We start from the raw sequence: 20502 nt of genomic DNA, 5'->3' as shown, positions 1-20502 counted from the left end.
TGATATAACAGATTAATTTATATAACACATGCACAGTATTGATAAAATAATATTAATGCAATTTTTAAAAATATTGATATAATTTTGTTTTAATGTTTAATATGATATAACTACATATTTGAGTGATGTGTTTTCCCATTTTTATTAAAAATAAGTCTTTGTGTAAGAGTCAAAAGCCATGAAGCAAGTCAGCCAGCTACAAGGTACAAACTTGGATTTGAAGCAAAAACATTTGAAAAATTGGACAAAAAGACAAAGGCACAAGACGCAATGCAAAAGACACAATCAAATAAAAAATTATGTAGAAATACAAAACTGGGTAACACTTTAGTATAGGGACCCATTCTTAATATTAACTAGTTGCTTATTAGCATGCCTATTATTAACATATTGGCTGTTTATTAGTACTTATAAAGCACATATTCTGCATGACAATATTTTACATCCCTAGCCATACACAATACCTAAACTTAACAGCTAGAAATTAGGAGTCAGTGGCTGCAAAGTAGCACCAGCAACAAGCTAAAAACCCCTCCGAACACTCTAGCATAGGCACGAGGCGTTTTCTCAGGCACACGCCACTCACATTTCTCTCCAGCAAATGTCTAGTTTTCTAGTCCATTTGACTCCAGTGCTGTGGTCTGGGATTGAGTCATTGTTTGAATAGATCAACTGTGAGTTCATAAGCACCTCTCTGTTGTGGACACCGTACACTTGTGTGTCCGTGAGTGGGCGTCCTGATCTCTTTCTCGTTTCGGGGAGGTCAATCGACATCTTTTTTTTTTTTTCTTATTTTCCCCATATCACCTCATTCCCTAACTCGCCTCCTTTCCTGTTACACCACACTTCCATGGTCACCCATGAGTGGGCAGGCCACAGGCCGGACACACGGCTCTAAACGGGCTACCGACTGCCTGCCTTCCCAAATATTGTTTATTTACAGACTTTGCCCACCGAACCACAGGACAGGAACCCCTACTGCTGCAATTATGGCATCATTAACCCCCTACACACAGCGGTAGGGTGGCATGGACGCAAGCTAATGTGGCAACAGAAGGCCACTGCAATAATTACAGGACCTCCTGCAACTGCTGATTTCCAAATGAAAGATTCTGCTTGTTCTGTTTTCTGAATCTTTTATTTTTATTTTTTTTTTCCCCGTTTGATCTCGTTGAAGTTCTTCAAAGATCTCGCCTAATAGCTAAAACGTCCCAAACTGATATCCAGCTCGTTTTTTTCCTCTACTGGCTTTAGGTTTTTTGACTCGCTCGCTCTTAGGTTCTGCAGCCCTGTAGGTTCTGTTTTTATGATTACACACCCAAGAGAGCTTGTAGAAAACTAGAGCAGTTTGCCCACACACTTCTTTAAAGAGACTTTCTATCCGTTCTTCTCATATCTCTCCACATGTCTCCTCCATTTCTCCACAGGTTGAAAGGGACTTTGAGCGGGAATATGAGAAGCTCCAAAAGTAAGTTGACATATCCGATGTCGTTTATTTTTATTCGATGTGTTCTGTTGCCCACAGAGCTTTGAATGTTTCTGAGTATCATTAGCTTGCCTGAAATTGCCCAGCAGAAGACGGCAGCGAGCACTCAAAATATTTGTTTTCCCAACAAGAGCAAGCTCAAGTAGAACATCGATTTAAAAAAAAAAGATCAGCATCGAATTTGAAACATTTTGATTTGATCAAAACCATGGCGCCAGTCTAGGTGTTCCAAAGGATTGGTACGTTGTCGACGAGACCCTGATGCATCATTTGTTTCTCCCCAATCATGACAAAAGTTAAGTGATTCTTGTATATGAAACAATGGAAGCATGGTTACAGGGTTTTCAGCGCTCTAAATGAGAGGTTGACTGAAATGCCTCCAGCCTTAATTTTCATGCATAGACCTGTACCTACCTAGCCAGAACACTTTAGGACTGTATAGACCACGTAATCCTTGGGTTTTGATTAATGTGAATGGGTAAATCTCACAAAACCTGTCAAGGACATATCTACGTCATATTTCACCCCAAAATTAAAAAGAAATGCATATATTTACAATACAATGTATGCAATAATGTGTGTGTGTGTGTGTGTGTGTGTGTGAAAAATGTAAGGGGATCTGAATACTTTCCGTACCCACTGTATATATAATGTATGTATATGTGACCCTGGGCCACAAAACCAGTCTTAAGTGTCAATTTTTCAAAATTGAGATTTGTACATCATATGAAAGCTCAATAAATAAGCTTTCCATTAATGTATAGTTTGTTAGGATAGATTTGGCAGAGATGCAACTATTTGATAATCTGGAATCTGAGGGTGCAAAAAAATCAAAATATTGAGAAAATCACCTTTAAAGCTGTCCAAATGAAATCCTTAACGATGCATATTACTAATTAAAAATGAGGTTTTAATATATTTACGGTAGCAAATTTACAAAATATCTTCATGGAACATGATCTTTCCTTACTATCCTAATGATTTTTGGCATAAAAGTAAAATCAATAATTCTGACCCATACAATGTATTTTTGGCTATTGCTACAAATATACCCCAGCGACTTAACACTGCTTTTGTGCTGTGTGTGTGTGTGTGTGTGTGTGTGTGTGTATTAAATAAATGTAAAATAATTTAAATAAATGTAAAATAATTTAAATTGAAATTTTAAAACAAGCCCCAAATCAAATAAATAACACAAAAAACTAATCTCTTCATATAAACAAACTAAGGCTTTGTCTGTGCTCTTTCCATTTAAAATGAGGCAACCACGGCATTTTAATCATGATCCAAACATGCAACATGAGCAGTTTTTAAATCTAAATTGGATTGTATAATTTTGAAATTTGAAGCAAAAACAGAATGGTTTGACTTCAGTTTTGTGAAACTATGCTTAAAAAATATCTGCATGAAACAGAAACAGCAGACGAGCGGAACGAGACGCAGATTCACTCTCTGCCAGCAGGTGGCGCTTAAAGCGTTTCCTGGTTTCCGCTGTAAACAAAGCAGCGCTGCACTTATGAACTTTAATATGCATTATACAGAGGCAAGAGGAAAATAAAAAATACCATCTAAAGACAGTAAGTTCCCCTCAGACATACATTCATATAAACTCTTACCCCTAATTGTATCGCGATTCGTTTAGCATCTCAACCGATTTGAATCGTTACATCCCTAACTTATATAAACAAATTTAATTTTGAATATTACAAGAAAATAAATTACAGTTATGTGAATTTAATGTTAAATTCCTATGAAATAATGTTTCTGTGTGTGTTTGTATGTATTTGTGTGTGTAGAAACAATTTTCACTTAAAAACTGCTAGTAAATTTCACAAACAATTACAATTAAACAGTAACACATTGAATTAAACAATGTTGAATTAGAAAAAGAGAAACAGTATTTTCTTTTAAAACATACTTCAATTTATTTACAACTTAGAAAAATCATTTGTTTCACAATGGAAAATGCATAAAATTGTGAAAATCGTGTACATTGTAGAAAGTAGTATTACGGACTGTTTTATGGTTCCACTTTCCAAAGCAAAGGTGGAAAAAGAGTGTGGGAAATGACCTTTATATTTGACCTTGATGTAAAGGTGATATACTTTCCCACACTCTTTTTCCACCTTTGCTTTCTTCAATCTTGCATACTTTTTATTTTTATTTTGTGACATTTACCCCAGCATGGAGCCATGTAGTAGGACAGAACAGTTTTGTTTTGCATGCTTGTCATATCCCTTGTCTTGTTATATCAGGTCGGAGGTCATCTGTAGAGGCATATGTGCTTTCTAGCGCCTCACCTTACTCTGTCGCCTTAGTTTCGCTTGTGTAGGTGGAGTCCCTGTACAAAGAGTTAACAGGCATATATCACACACGCAAGTGCTTGTGGTGTGGGCACGGACGTGTAGAGGCCTGAACTCTTGTCTGAGAGGGCCACTCCTTTGGTTTGATTGCTATCAGAATACCACAGATTACGCAACACCACACACCCCGAGTATGTGATGCCCGTTGTCTTTGTGATACTCTTTTGTGGTCGTAGTACTGGAGCAGGGGGTGGATGTTATGAATATGGATCAGTGCACTACATTGATCCATATTCATTCATTCATTCATTCATTTACTGTAGATTTAAAAAATGAAAATGTACTCACCCTCATGTTGTTCCAAACATGTATCACCTTCTTTCTTCTGTTGAACACAAATGAAGATATTTTGTAAATTGAGCTGGTTATTGTTTTCCATGCAGTTGCAATGAATGAAGACTAAAGGTCCGTTCACACCAGAGATAATAACTATAATGATATAGTTGTAAAAATCATTCTGAATGTAAAAGAATAGCAGTTATGCATTATAGCATTATGATAATGACACAGAGTAACACTATTATTGCTTGGAATTACTTTCACAACATATTTTTTTCCCCACGAAATGATGAACAATAAAAACATTGAGAGCCAATCAGAATCAATTCTGCTTAAAAGAGCTCAAGCGTTTAAAGCAGGAGATGACAAAGCTGCAGTGCGATTAACATAAACATAATTTACTCATGCCTTGTTGTGGACACTGATATACACTGCCGTTCAAATGTTTGGGATCGGTAAGATTCGTAATGTTTTAAATGGAGTCTCTTGTGCTCATCAAGGCTTATTTATTTGATAAAAAATACAGAAAAAAAATGTAATATTGTGAAATATTAATGCAATTTCTATATTCAAATTCCTATTTTAATATACTTTAAAATATAAGTTATTTCTGTGATGCAGAGCTGAGTTTTCAGCACCATTACTCCAGTCTTCAGTGTCGCATGATCCTTCAGAAATCAGTATAATATGCTGATTTATTATCAGTGTTGAAACTGTTGTGCTGCTTAATATTTTTTTGGAACCTGTGATACTTTTTTCTTTGATTCTTTGATGAATAAAAAGTCTTATAACGTTTTATCACCTTTTTTTATCCATTTAACACATCCTCGCTTAATAAAAGTATAAATTTCTTAAAAATAAAAGATTTACTGTCCCCAAACTTTTGAATAGTAGTGTATATTGTAACACAAAATTTCTATTTTGAATAAATGCTGTTCTTTTTAACTTTTTATTCATCAAAGAATCCTGAAAAATGTAACTTAGCATTAGTATATTAAAGTATATTAAAATAGAAGGCTGTTATTTTAAATTGCAATTATATTTCACAAATTTACAGTTTTTTTTTCAGTATTTTTGATCAAATAGATACAGCCTTGATGAGCATATGAAACGCCTTTAAAAAAAAAACATAAAAAATCATACTGACCACCCCAAACTTGTGAACGGCAGTGTATAGTTATCGTTATATTTATCATTCTTGGTGTGAACAGGCCTAAAAGCCACAAAGACACCATAAAATAGTCCATAATACAATTTTCTACCATGTACACTATTTTCTTAGTTTACCAAAGCCATACGTTGTAAATAATATTTTTTTTCCCTGAAGTTGTAAATAAAACAAAGATTATTGGAGTAGTTACAACCAAAATTGTATGATGTCTTCATAAGCTTTTTGAAGCATCAAATTTTAGTTGGAAACTAGCTGGACTTTAAATAGAGGAATTGAAATCTCTCTGGTTTCATTAAAAATATCTTTCGTAAGTTTAATTTGTGTTTTGAAGATGAACATGAAGGTGAGCAAATGACAGACTTTTCATTTTTAGGTTAACTATCCCTTTAAGAGCTAAAATCCCATGGGTCATATTCTTTACTAGTAAAATCACTTTGTCTCGAGCGGCTCATTGCTTTATTAACATAGTCGTCGTGCATTTTGGCAAGAAAATTCACACTTTGTGCCAATAGGACTTATATGTAGTCATAGCCCCCAAAGCATTGTCCTCCTCCTCCTGCCCCCGAAACCTTTCATCAGAATGTGGGGGTTTGGTGCTAATGTGTTGGCTTGTAACCCGCGCTAACTCTAAATGACATTCACATGTTAGGAGACGGCGTGCTGCTAGCGTGTTCGCATGACAGCCGTCTGGAGCAGCTGGGCCAATGCTACTCTATTAACACCTACCGTAATGGACCCTTTATCTAATCTTGTTAGGAGTCTCTTTTTCCATTTCTTGCCAGTTAACCATGATTCCCCACCTCCTCCTCCTCTTTATCTCTTCAATTGTTTTTTTTTTTCATTCTTTCGGCATCCTGATATAAAGGTGATATACTTTCCCACACCCTTTTCTTTCCACCGTTTTATTCTTCTAATGTCATACAGCCAAAAATAAAAAATGAAATTACCAATTTCACCACCATTTTCCGCAGATCTCCTTAATTGCTGTAATAAGTGCGGTGTGAGGTGCCTCAAGGGTGTCTCCCAGTCCGTGTCTAATTTTCCACCTAATTGATTATAATGAACAGCTCCCCCATCAGCGGCGCAAACACACTCATGTGAGCGTGAGTCGGATGCAGTAGTGCGGTAATTGCAGTTGTTAACACCCCCAGCGGGTGTGAATGGATCAACGCTGTGAAAGACCCTGTGAATGATCTCTTCTGCCTCTCAGGAAATGTTACTGTTGTACAGAAACATGAATGGATATTGGATACTTGCAGATGAGCGTAGTAAAATAACTCTGGTTGTTTTATCTCTTATTTAAATATGATAAGAGCATTTGATGCTGAACCACAATATCATAGACAATTGAGGATGGGCTTTTTACATCTTAGCGACTGCAAAGCAATGCCCTAGCAACTATACACTTAAATATACACACAATGCTGGGTAATAACTGATTACGTGTAATCTGGATTACAAAATCAAATTCCACAAAATAAGTACTTGTAATCAAACTGCAGTTACTTTTTATTGATTGCATAGGTCTATAGGTGAGGCCACACAGCATATTATTTCAATTTTAAGAAGTGTTTTCTCAACATTGCATAATTTCTTTGACATTTTTTGTTTTAATTATTAGCTTTTCATTGAACTCTCAAACCCACTGCAGTTCCTTCATGAACCCCAGTTTAAGAAACCTTGACGTAATGTGATGTTTAATACACTTAATGTTGTTAATAACAACAAATGTAATATATTTTCTTTCTCTTTGAATTTTCATATCAATATGGTACAAGATTGTTATTTAAGTCAGTGTGATAACGAGTTAAGTCAAAGTAATCTAAAAATAATAAAAAACTAGTCAGATGTGTAATGGAATGGAATTTTCATGTAATTCAGAATCATTAATGGACTTGAAACTCTACTGTCACTTTTGACAACCTGAAAGGTGTTCTTGCTAAATTTGAAAGAAAGGAAAAAAAATGTTAACGTTGAAAATAAGTTTAATATTGCACTTTTTATTTTTATTTGTTTTAGGGTGGAAGATCAGACAAAGAAGCTGCATAAAGACATGAAGAAAAGCACAGAGGCTGATTTAGGTTTGTGATGATTCCCTCTCCTCTCTGCTAATGTTGACTCTTCGCTAAATATAACTGTTGTAATGTCAAAATGAAACCATATACTGGTGTAAATTGGTAAAATCAATATAAGCTTCCATCAACACTAGACCTGCATTGAGCCGTCACATTTTTCACTTTTGTACTTTTTCCTCTGATAAATCTATGTAATTCAGTGAACATTAATTAAACATTTTAAAATATGTATTACAGAGCTGAAATTAATACACTTTGGGTCACTGACAGCATTTTTAAAGGAATGTCCTGCATCTTAGTAAAACAACGTTTGTTGCACAATGCTGATTAACAGAAACTAATTTAAACTGCGGTTACGTGATGCAATTTAAAATCTGAACAGATTGTAAAGCGCTAGTTATCATACCCTTGTTGACTTTGTAAATAATTACAGAGGAAAAACTGTGCATCATACACTAAATGACTGAGGATCACACACTTCCAGACTTTTCAAGTCGTTCCAAACACAACAAACTCATGCGGAAACATGCGCCTCAGATGAAAACAGGTGACAAATGAAAACAATATGCATTCTAAAATCAGTTCAAACTACCAAACATGTTTAATATCCTCTGTCTGGATAGAAGCTAAATAAATAAATAATAGTCTGAAGCTAAAAATTAGACTATTTTCTGTTAAATCTATCAACTCTGACTGCCGGATCTGCAGACTGACTCTGACTTTTTCCACCTATAGTGTCGGCGCATCCAAAAATCAGGAAATGTAGTGTATTCCAGCCCTTAAACGGTGCTTTACACACAGTTATGTCATGTCTACTGGTCGACCGATATTGTTTTTTTGACAGCCGATGCCGATATCTTGGAAAGCAGGGTGGCCGATATAATTGTATTTATTTTCATTCATATTTAAGAAATTTTAAAATGGATTAAAAAATAAATTTGTAAAATAAACACTTTAGATGACAAAGTATCTTCCACAAATAAATAAATATTTAATACAAATATAATTAAAAAGGAAGTAAACCGTAACCAACAGAGCACTCGGTATTCTGGGAAGTTTGTGTGCATTGGAAATCATATTTTTTCAAATAAAGCCAAAGTAACACTCATTTTACATACAGCACACAGTGAAAATGACATGAATATGACAGTAGGCAAATACATAAAGCACAGCATAATTCAAATTTAAGGTTTAAAGCATTCAATTTGCACGGACCGAAAGTCACGCAGAGAGCACGCGATCATGCAGGTCACATGCACACTTCACTAGATCTCACAACTGGATTCGACTAAGTTTGCAAGGTTTGTGAAATTACGTTTTCATTAGCCATTCAAAGATTTGTTTAAATGATGTAAATGCGTATTTGCTGAATGCTGACAGCAAACGAGAAAGTATTATAATGTTTGCTTTTCTATTACTAATAATATAATATATAATAATATTTGTTTGCCTACAAAACCACCACTGGCTCTGCACCCATTTACCTAAATTCATTACTTCAGAGTTATGTGCCTTCTAGAAGCTTGCGTTATGCAAGTGAACGGCGTATTATTGTGCCATCTCAAAGAGGCACAAAATCACTTTCACTGACTTTTTCATTAACTGTTCCCTCCTGGTGGAATGAACTGCCCAACTCAATCCGAGCAGCTGAGTCATTACCCATCTTCAAGAAACGACTAAAAACACATCTTTTCCACCTTTATTTGACCCTCTAATTCTAGCACTTTCTATTCCATATTAGACAGAATTGTTACCGACGACAGTGAACAAGAGAGAGCACTGTGTGTTCAGGCGCTGCCGTTCTCAGCACCGTCAAAATTAAAGTCCCGCCTCGAACGCATTGGCCAAACAGAAAAGCTTATCGACCGATGCCGATATTTGAAAAATGCCAAATATCGGCCGATATATCGGTCGACCACTAGTCATGTGCCTTTCTGGTATCTTTGCACATAATGTTGAAAGTTGCCAGATGTATTGCCATTATCACAGTTACACAGAAAGTGATTCTGTTATACTATTTTAATGCAGACTTACCTAATGTTTTAAGGGATCATGAAACGGAGAATCAAAATGTTCATATATACGCTTGATATGTTATTCTGTAGTAAAAACATACTACAAGTTTCAGAACTTAAACTAACTTCCCACTTTAAAATGATTTGTTTCTACTCTTCTAAAACGCCAAGATTAGTAATGGGGAAGAATTGTCACGATTTCCCCTTGACACGGCCCTTAGCATGCGTCATCTCCACATGTAATCAAGGAGGCATGTTCTGAACAACTCACGTCTGTCCATCAATCACAAGATGCCGATTAAGACCGTCAGATGTTGTTTTGTCAATGGATGTCAAGAAACTGCACATCCAAACACTTGATCTGAGCATTAGAAATGCATCGCTGAAGTTTATTCTTAATGATGTGACTGAAAGATAAAGTTTTCATTTATTCTTCACATTTCACAATGGCCTGTTTTGTAAAGTATTTTAAATCTTTTATTGAAAGGTACGGCAGTGCCAAGCATATGCAGAGTTTTAATCTTACAGTGTGCTTGTAATAAACAACAAACCAGCGTTTAAGGCCGTTAAGACAACAAGTGTTTCATTGTTTGAGTGTTACTAATAAAATCACATGCCTGCGTACATGCAGCATGTTTCATAATACGACAAGTAATAATAGCACTATATACTGAAAATTAAGCACTTAAGCAAGCAAAAGCAATTATCATGTTAAAGCTGTTGCAATCATTGTGGTTGAGTGGTTTCAGTGTCTTTTTTTCTTCAGGATCAAACATATATATGGCTCTATCACAGCACTTGCCATCTCGAGGATCAAAAACACAACTATTTTTCTGTTTAATACTGTATAAAACTGCTTTGACACAATCTGTATTGTAAAAAGTGCTATATAAATAACAGTGACTTGACAACATGAGGTAAAGGAAGGTTGGATGCGGTGCGATGAAGTTAGCCAATCACAGCAGTGGGCATTTACTCCCTTTGCGAGAGGTAACACCCCCTCAAATCCAGTGCTGTTTGCAGACAGTGAAATTTAAGCTGGATTTGAACAGGTATTGGATCTTTTTGGTGCAAAAACTTATATACACACATATAAAAATCGGAAACTGCATTTCATGAGCCCTGTGGCTTTTGATGTTTCAGAATTAGTCAGACATGAGTCATAATTATTTTCTGGGGTATTATGGCTCAAATGTCTGTACTGATATTGGAATATTTCTTGGAATGTGCCAAAATATTTATGCAAGGGGCAACCAGTAAATGCCGATTTCCACCGAATTCTAATAGAATTTTCTGTGGGATTTCCATTGCCTAGCTATGACAAGAAAAATTATTTTGCTGGCTGTCAATCATGTGTGCTGCACATGTAGCTGTGATTATGTGCGCCACACAGCTGAGCTGCATTTGCTGCATCAGTCCTCCACCACATGGAGGCACATTAGTGGTCAAACGTGCATCCTTTATCAACAGACATAAACCAGAAGTTAACAAAAGTTCAAAATATTTAGCGCCAGGATATTGAAATGCTTTCTGTGCTGTCGGCAGGTCAGAAATCTTTCCAATCCATAAGATGCGAGGCAAAACACCTGCGAAAGAACAAAGATTTGTAGAGCCGCTTCACAAGTTTGTTCCGTGCATGTTGGAAGGGGTCGTTAGAGAGTTGACGGAGATGATGAATATTCACTAAAGAGCTCTGATCGTGTACTGATGCCTCAATAGTGCCAACGCCAATTACAGTCCGTCGCCTTCCCTGCCAGAGCTGCTTAAAGTCAGAATGCTGATCAGATGAGCACGTCAGCGTCAATCCAGATCAGACACACACCAGGCAGGAAGCCAGATAAAACATCCACCCCTCTACACCCCACAGCCCAAACACAGGAAAGACTTGATTTACTTGAGCTAATTGGGGCAAAGTCAAGAAAGAAGGGGAAAGTTTCTTCATTTCAGGCCCCCTATGCTGGATATGGATGTCTTCCATTTTAAATTGGAGAAATATGCATTCATATAATTAGTTATGTTGTAAATATAATTGTACTTTATTATTGTAGTTATTTTAATTGTTATTGTTGTTTTTGTAGTTGTCGACATTATTTTTACTATTATCATTTGTATATTATTAATATATCCATTATCGAAACTGCTTGTCCTATGTACAGTCACGGGAATGGTGGAGTTGTTATTATTATTATTATTATGGTATTGTTATTTTTAGCATTATTATTTGTGTGTTATTTTTAGGTATGAAAAGGCCCTTAACACATGAATGGAGTTATTTATTTTTATATTTTTATTTATTTATTACAATATTTATTATTTTGTTATTTTTATCATTTTATATATTATTTTATTTTAACAGTAATAATTCCAGCATCTGCTGCCTGTCTTTATTTTGTGGTTTAGTGTGGAAATAAACATGAGTCCTATTCTGCCATATGTTTGAAACCACTCTTAATCACACTCTTTAAGTACTTGCCACCTATGCAGATGATGAATCGTTTTAAACCAATATACATTCTGTTTGTAGATTACTTGAAGTTCCAGACATGAAAAAAGTTAATGTCTATGAACTGCTATTTTGGCCATTCTTTAGTTTTTAGGCTGAATGATAACGTTTTGTTTGTTTTCCAGCAATGTCTAAAGCAGCCGTGAAGATCTCAGGGGACTTGTTGAGCAATCCGTTGTGTGAGCAGGATCTGGCTTTTCTTGAATCCATGACTGCTCTGGATACAGCCATGAAGAGAATGGATGCCTTCAATCAGGAGAAGGTGAGATTCAGTTGTAAATGGCTGTGTTTCCCAATGCATAAAACATCTCTTCTTCTTATGACTTTTACATTTAATTGAAATGGACTTATGTTGAATTATAAATACTGAACAATCCCATTTATCTCAATGGCAGTTGCTTGGCTGGCACATGACCCAGTAGAAGTATTCAATTTAAAATCTGCCATCTTGATGGCTCATTGGTGCTCAGTTCTGTTGCCAGTTTTCTTTTTCTTTTTTTTCTGAGCCGGAAATGCCAGTTGCTGGTTTAGGCGTGTTTCCAGATTGTTTTCTTGGGCAGGCTGGTGCTGAATTGGCCCTCACAGCACAAAGTCTGACCAACCAATAATCACAGCTGTGAAATATCCCCAAATACCATTCCAGCCTCATTCTACATCAGACCTATTCAACTCTGATCTTGGAGGGCCACTGTCCAGCAAAGTGTAGTATCAACCTTAATCAAACACACCTGCATAACATTCCAAGTAATCCTGAAGACCTTGATTAGCTGTTCAGGTGTTTGATTAAGCAACCAAACTCTGCAGAGTCTAATCATTCAAACCTTGAACGCTTGGATGTGCGTGGTACTTTTTTGTTTATTTTGTTTTGGCCAATATGTTGTCTTTGACTTATACTGACACCTAGTGCTGTGGATGCGGCATCACACAAATATTTTCAGTTACTGATATCTTCATACAAAATTTGCAGCAAGTCAGGATTTGTTTATTCTGTGGGTGAAAGTGTCAAATTGCGCGTAATATTTAGCTGATCTCAAAATGTCTGCTCCCATGAGGTGACTCGCTCCCATGTAAAATATGAGTATGAGAACATTTTCCTTAATACTCATTTCTTTATAGCTAAAACTTTTTAATGAGGAAAAAGTTACTTTCTTCCATCTTTAAATATCATATGCTCCGCCCCCACTTCGACCAGAAGTATTTAGGCTTTGTAAGCTGCCTCTTATTAGGCAGTGATGTTCATTTGCATAATAAGCAAGTGAGTGTGAGACATGTTTATGTTTTGAGCATATATTGCCGCAACTAGATCTGGCTTACTCACCTCTAGGCCCACTCAGAATCTGTATACTTTTTTCCTTAATGTATTTTCTGTGCTAATTGTGGGGGGTGGGGGGGATCAGTGGAATTCTGCAGAATGGATTCCAATATGGTAAAATGTGTGTGTTGCACTTGTATTGATAGTTGAAAGCATGATCGAATTACCCAAAAATATTTAATAATGTTCGCGCACATGCTTAAAAACAAACCAATATTATGCATCAAAGTCTCTCAAACACTGGGAATGGGAACCAAAGATGTTCTATACATTTGTTTCTTCATCCCACTTACCAAATCAAGTGATAATGCACAGGAAAATGCAGAATGTTTCTTTATAAAATCCTGCTTAACACATTTACACACCCACAAGTGTGTGTCAGCCTTTCTGAATCTCTACTCAGAACACAGATTATGGTCTCAGCTGAAAGTCATCTAGTCTTTTGTTAACTGTTTTAGCTTATCTCTTTCATGTTTAAGGGTACAGTGTTTATAACTCAAACATTTCACGCTGCCTTTGGTTATCAATCCAAATCATTACTGACTTCTCCACACCATCGGTCTTTAGGTGCGTTCACTGTTGTTCAGTGGATTTTTATGGCCGAAATACAGTCATTTCAATTGGAACCCACGCAATTGGAAACTTCATATAAAGATTTTATGAATTCGCAACAAGATGATGATGGAAATTGGCCATGTTGACCAACAGAAAGATGCTTGGTTTGAAAGTGACTTTGGAGTTGTACTTCATACTTCACTGCTTTGCTCACAATCGACAATCAACATTTTTGCCCCCGTGAAATTTTGCCAGAACTTTGCTAATGCGACCACAGCTTAAATGCATATATTTGAAATTCCTGTGCAATGTTTTATTCCCCAGTAGCTGTTTATATTGGTCTTCCCAATAACCATCCATATGACCATATGTAGTTGGCTAATGTTTATGTATAACTTGACTCTGTTTAGTACGTCTCAAAAATGAACCATAGACCAACTTCATTTCTGCCTTGCAATGCCTTCTAACCCGTGTTCTTTTTGCCCGTGAAATTTTGCCAGAACTTTGCTAATGCGACCACAGCTTAAATGCATATATTTGAAATTCCTGTGCAATGTTTTATTCCCCAGTAGCTGTTTATATTGGTCTTCCCAATAACCATCCATATGACCATATGTAGTTGGCTAATGTTTATGTATAACTTGACTCTGTTTAGTACGTCTCAAAAATGAACCATAGACCAACTTCATTTCTGCCTTGCAATGCCTTCTAACCCGTGTTTATTTTCTACTTTTGGCCAAGAGAAATAGTTGCGTTTCTGACTTTGGCAGAAGTATGTTCTGTCTTCCCTCCAGCAGATTGGGTATGAGTAAGTTTTTCTCACAGCAGACCCCACGCCCTTCCACACTCAGCGTGCACATGCATCTTCAAATGAGTCCCATCTCTGCGTTGCTATCTTCTGTTTCCTGCTGCTGGTGGTACTGATTGTTGTCTTTTTCCTTTTCTCCCTCTTATTTCCCCACATTGGAGTCAGTCTTTTCTTTTGAAAGTGGTTAAGAGCCCTTAAGCGATACACTCAGCACTGACTGCATGTCAGAAGAGTAGCGCTCATCTTCTCTGGTCTATCGCCTACAACCTCCGCCCTGGAAACTGGGCCCTTCAACATTCCCAATGTATTGAACTCTATGGGGTGAAGCGGCAAACCACCATACTACTCCCAGTGTCAGGCATTGTAACATGATGCGCAGAAGTTCAGACAGTTTCAACTTTGACTTTTTCTGCTGACTATTCAAAGCTCAGCTATTGTTTACCGGACAATTTTCATAATGTATTATGTGGACTGAGCTGGAACAAACATCAAAAAAAATGAAGGAAGAGAGACTGATCTTCTGCAAGTAGCTACACAGAATTTTTTCTGTAAAACACCAATGACTTATGACTTTCAGAGAAAATAAGTTTGAAGACTGGAGTAATGGCTACTGAAAATTTAGCCTCCATCACGGGAGTAAAGAATATAGAATTAAGAAACCTTTGTTAATGGCGACACCAGTGGTCGATAAGTGAACTGCTTCCAGCAGCTTATTTATAAAGTATATTATATTTAAACCTGTAGATAAGGGGTGTCCAATCCTGCTCCTAAAGGGCCAGTGTCCTGCAAAGTTTTGCTCCAACCCCTTAAACATACCTAAACCAGCTAATCAAGGTTTTTCTAGGAATACTAGAAGCTTTCAGGCAAGTGTGTTGAGTTGGAGCTAAACTCTGCAGGATCGAGTTTGGGCACCCCTGCTATAGACTATATTGATCTGGCTACATAGATGTGAGACTATAGTTTGAATTCATCCCTTCTCTTTGCATGACACATTGACATTACAGCACAGAATAGATCTTGCAGCATTAGCCTGAACATAAGCATTCATTTCATGTGTCAGAACAGAAGAGAGGCTTTCGGGAGCATGCGTAAATTTGTCCCATTCTTTTGATTTTCCCGGCAAAAACGTCCAAAGTCTTTCACATAAAAATCAGTCTATATAGGCTTTCAACCTTGGAAGTCGGGGAAGGTCTCAGGTAAGTTTGTTACAAGTTGTTTACACATTGACAGCAAAAAAGCAATAAATACATGAATATTCTAACATACAGCCCCTTTAAAAATATAAAAAAAAAGAAATTGTAGCAATATTTTACAATATCGCCATTTTTACTGTATTTTTGTTTTCCAAATAAATGCAGGCTTGTTTAGTGAGACTATATTCAAAAACATTTAAAATCTTAGTTAATCCAGACTAAACTTAAACAAACAAACAACGAACGAATGAATGAAATGTGAGTATGAATAAATAAACTTTATATATATATTTTTTTAAGTTTCACTGAAATTTTTCACTGTGATACTGTGCCACTTAAAAATATTTTAAAAAAGAAATTGTAGCAATATTTTACAATATCGCCATTTTTACTGTATTTTTGTTTTCCAAATAAATGCAGGCTTGTTTAATGAGACTATATTCAAAAACATTTAAAATCTTAGTTAATCCAGACTAAACTTAAACAAACAAACAACGAACGAATGAATGAAATGTGAGTATGAATAAATAAACTTTATATATATATTTTTTAAGTTTCACTGAAATTTTTCACTGTGATACTGTGCCACTCCAGTGAGCTCTTAAAGGGATAGTTCACCCAAAAATTACAATTCTGTCATTAATTACGTTGTTTACGTTCAGTAGACAGTGCGCGCATTCTGAACGTAAACCACTCTCATTACGTTGATTTCGTTCTGGGGTAAGCTCCAAAATGGTGGAAGAAGGTAACTCGGGGAGAAGAATTGCTGAATAAATTATTATTATTGGTTTCTTTGCACACAAAATGTATTCTCGTAGCTTTGTAAAATTACAATTGAACCCCTGATGTCACATGGACTATATTACCGATGTCCTTGCTACGTTTCTGTGCATTGATTGTGGTAATTTCATTGCTGTCTATGGAGGGACAGAGAGCTCTCAGATTCCATCAAAAATATCTTAATTTGTGTTCGGAAGATGAACGAAGGTCTTACGGGTTCGGAACGACATGAGGGTGAGTAATTAATGACAGAATTTTCATTTTTGGGTGAACTAACCCTTTAACTTGAATTTTAAATCAACAAATCAGTCTAATTTGTGAGTAATTGTTCAGTCTGAATCGGATGAACTAATTTTAAAAAAATCAACTCAAAAGAATGATTCATTTATTGATCCAGTTTTTGAGTTTAATTCACTGATTAAATTATTCGATCGCAGGTTTTTGAGAATTTTAAATCAACAAATCAGTCTAATTTGTGAGTAATTGTTCAGTCTGAATCGGATGAACTAATTTTAAAAAATCAACTCAAAAGAATGATTCATTTATTGATCCAGTTTTTGAGTTTAATTCACTGATTAAATTATTCGATCGCAGGTTTTTGAGTTAAAAGCTCACTAGAGAGGAAGATTATGTGTGAATAATTTGTAACCTCTGGCTTGCCATATAGCACGAAAATCGCAGACTGATATTGAGGTTTTTTTTTTTTTTTTTAGGCCTGGTTGTTTTTGAAGCTTGTTTTGTACATTATGTTTGACTACATGATCCCCATTTACATAATGCAAATGGATCCTTTTGTAGTGTTGATAGGGTTTAATTTACTCCATATTTTTGAATATGGTTGCCCTCAGCTGATAATCAAAGCCATCAATAGCTGCTCAGTCAAACACGTTGTGGATATTCGCTCATGCACAAACCTGCCAGTGCGAAAAACACCGCGAGTGCCTCTAGCTGTAATGCAATCCGCAGATCTCAGAAATAGCAGATTGAAGCCTGATGCAAATATCCTTGCTCTCCGCTGACCCCTCTGTCAGATTCACCAAAGCCAAATGCTTTCTACAGCGCTCTCCTCTTCGCCTGAGCACCGTTTTCTCATACTCTACTGTATGGGCACTTGGCAAGCGAACGGTGCTCTATCCGTGGGCGACGAGAGATGTTAGCACAGCTGATTTTTCAGCTCTGCATTTTGCAGTGTGCTGGTGTGAATTACCACCCTGGGATGCTTGAATGGTTAATAAGACTCCCATGAATCACATAGCAAACCTGCAACAAACTCCCCCTGTTCTTCAGATTGAGAGGTTTTGTCACGGTAGCCAAGCAAATCATATTTGTGTTATATAAAGATAACCAAACCGTCGTCTTCCCCACTCCGTCGAGGGAAAGATGGATTGCCCCAGGGTGGATGCGAATAGGCAGGGAAATGTTATGGTAATATGTGTAGCTTGATTCTAGGCCTGCGCTGGGTATTTTTAAGTCATGTTTTAGCAGCTTTAAGGCCTGTCGAGTTTTAATGGTTAGTAACTAGCAGCTATGGTGGGGAGGAATATCGATTTTTCAGGGTTGGTATGCATTGTATGTATTTTTGGGTGTTATGTATTGTGTGTGTGTGTGTGTGTGTGGTTGCTCTCTGGCCTCTGATTCACACACACTCTCTCTGGAGTGTTTTCCTCAGGCTGTTCTCTCATCATATAGATATATTTCCACATCATTCCCACCATCTACTCTATCTTTACTGTATCTCTTTTTTTTCTCCTCTTGTTTGCCTGAACTATCCATCGCCTCTTTCAGCTGAGAAAGAAATGTACTTTGATTGAAAATTGTATCCATGTTTGGTTATTATGTATTAATTTAATCCTGCTGCTTTTCAAATGCCTGAATGAAAATACAATATGCCTAAATGCCTGAATATGAGAATCCATTATAAAATGAAAGAAGTAACTATTATGATATAACATCAGTTTTTAATGTTTAAGTAATTTGTCAATTTAAAATGTGTGTGTGTGTGTGTGTAAAATTAGTGTATTTTCCTTCCTGGGGACAACAGTGTTGATGAAGAGCATATTTGAGATGAAATATTAGATGTAATGTGTGCAGAAAATAAAAATCAAGGTAAATATCTCTGTATATCTGTATAGGAAATGTATATCACTCTTGATGTATGTATGTATGTATTTATTTATTTATTTACTTAATGTATTTATTGTTATGGTTAGAGGTCATTTACAAATACAACTTACCCTAAGTTTACAAAAAATGTTTGCGTTAAAACTAGAAACGATTTTTATTTATGTATTTACTTATGTATTTGAGTTAATTTACAATTAACATTACGTTTACAATAATTTACGTTAAGACTTGAAACATTTATTAAGAAAGTAATTTGGGATTTATTTATTTATTTGTTTGTTAGGGTTAGAGTTAATTTATAGCTACAACTAACACTAACATTTAACGTTTATTAAGAAAGTAGGTTGATTTATTTATGTATTTGTTTGTTTGTTTATTTATTGGTAGGTTTAGAGTTAACTTACAGCTACTACTAACCCTAAGTATATAATAATTTGCCTCAAGACTAGAAACATTTATTAAAAAAGTAAATTGGGGCACTTTATTTATTTATTTATGTATGTATTTATTTATGTATTTATTTAAGAGCTGCATTGGCAGGCATTTTTAATAATTACTCGGCATCCTTGCATGTTTTAGTTAGTTAATGCTACTTTGGACTTTGTGGATTAAAGATGTAATTTGGAAGAAGGCTATCTCATCTTTAATGAATCGCTCTGTTCTGGGGTGGCGTTTTATTTGCTCTCAGTGACTGACTCTGCTCTCAATAGCGAGTGAGTTGTTGATTAGCTCCATAAGCTACGATCCTCTGATGGGCCTGTCAGCTTGTGTCGGCCTCCCTCTCCGTGTTCTGGTTTAACGTTCCCTGTTTGCTCTCTTCTTGCATTGTTTGCCAGGTTAGGTTAGCATTCTGTCAGCCAACCACATCCTATTGGCATCTCAGATCTGCAATGTAAATGATGTTTTGCAAGTTTAAGGTTTTAATTGTGTGGCAACTTTTAAGACTTTGTTGGTTTGGGGCTCGAGGCGGCAATGCGACGTTCGTTTACACCCATTTAACTCAAACACCCCCCTTCCCTCCTCTCCTCTTCCTCCTCCTCCTCTTCTTCTCTCCAGCCCTGACACCACATGGAGGAACGAGGGGAATATAAACTGTTATTGTTAAAAATGTTTTGTTTGCAAAGAACTTTCATCTCGTTTGGCGGCCCACCCTCTTCAGCGTTTTCAACCCCAGCCGGGGCTGTGCTTTCATGTGCCGTCCCTCGACGATTCCAGCCTTTTGTATTCACTGCACAATTAATATTCACGTCTTTCTCGCTGCTTTCCTCAGGCCAGGAGCACAATAAAGAAACAACGTCACTAACATTTTCTCCATACTTCTCAGTTGAACGCCAAACACTCTTCGCATGGAAAGGGAGCGGTGACAGCTGTTGATCTTTTAAACGTGGGGGTCATGTCAGATCCTCTTGCCAATTAGTTTCACCGAGCAGTTGTTATTTATTTATTTTGATTGTTTTGTTGTGTTCGACCGTAATGATCAATGTAATTTATTTTGATGGTTGTCTTTCAGCTGTGATATTAACTATTTATTTTTTCAGCTAATGTGTTTGTTTTTTTTCTTTTCTGCTTATGCAGGTCAATCAGATTCAGAAGACCGTGATCGACCCTTTGAAAAAGTGAGTGCTCATTTTGCTCTTTTTGAAACATTTTAAAACAGGTTCTGTTCCAAAAACGAGTAATCTGCTATTTAGACACATATATGCTTTAGGCTGTTTAACAGAGTAAAGGGATACGCCACCCAAAAATTCTCTCATCAGTTACTCCCCCTTATTCCAAACAAGATGTATATGACTTTCTTTTTTTTTTTTAAATAATCCATCTCTGTGAGTCCATATAAT

General features: G+C 36.3%; 1 protein-coding gene across 2 annotated transcripts in view; it reads left to right on the top strand.

Moving 5' to 3' along the window:
• Positions 1 to 20502, top strand: part of LOC107553165 (bridging integrator 3-like) — a 58939-nt gene that overhangs the window by 12346 nt on the left and 26091 nt on the right. For both annotated transcript variants that reach the window (XM_016235294.1, XM_016235295.1), the window contains exons 3-6: positions 1428 to 1468; positions 7319 to 7380; positions 12018 to 12154; positions 20240 to 20280. In XM_016235294.1, coding sequence (XP_016090780.1) covers positions 1428 to 1468; positions 7319 to 7380; positions 12018 to 12154; positions 20240 to 20280 — 281 coding nt within the window. The remainder of the gene's footprint in view (positions 1 to 1427; positions 1469 to 7318; positions 7381 to 12017; positions 12155 to 20239; positions 20281 to 20502) is intronic.

This window comes from Sinocyclocheilus grahami, unplaced genomic scaffold, assembly GCF_001515645.1.
Source record: "Sinocyclocheilus grahami isolate Dianchi unplaced genomic scaffold, SAMN03320097.WGS_v1.1 scaffold465.1, whole genome shotgun sequence".
NCBI classification, from domain to species: domain Eukaryota; kingdom Metazoa; phylum Chordata; class Actinopteri; order Cypriniformes; family Cyprinidae; genus Sinocyclocheilus; species Sinocyclocheilus grahami.
The sequence above is the reverse complement of the archived record's forward strand: the minus strand, read 5'-3'. Positions and strand labels throughout refer to the sequence as shown.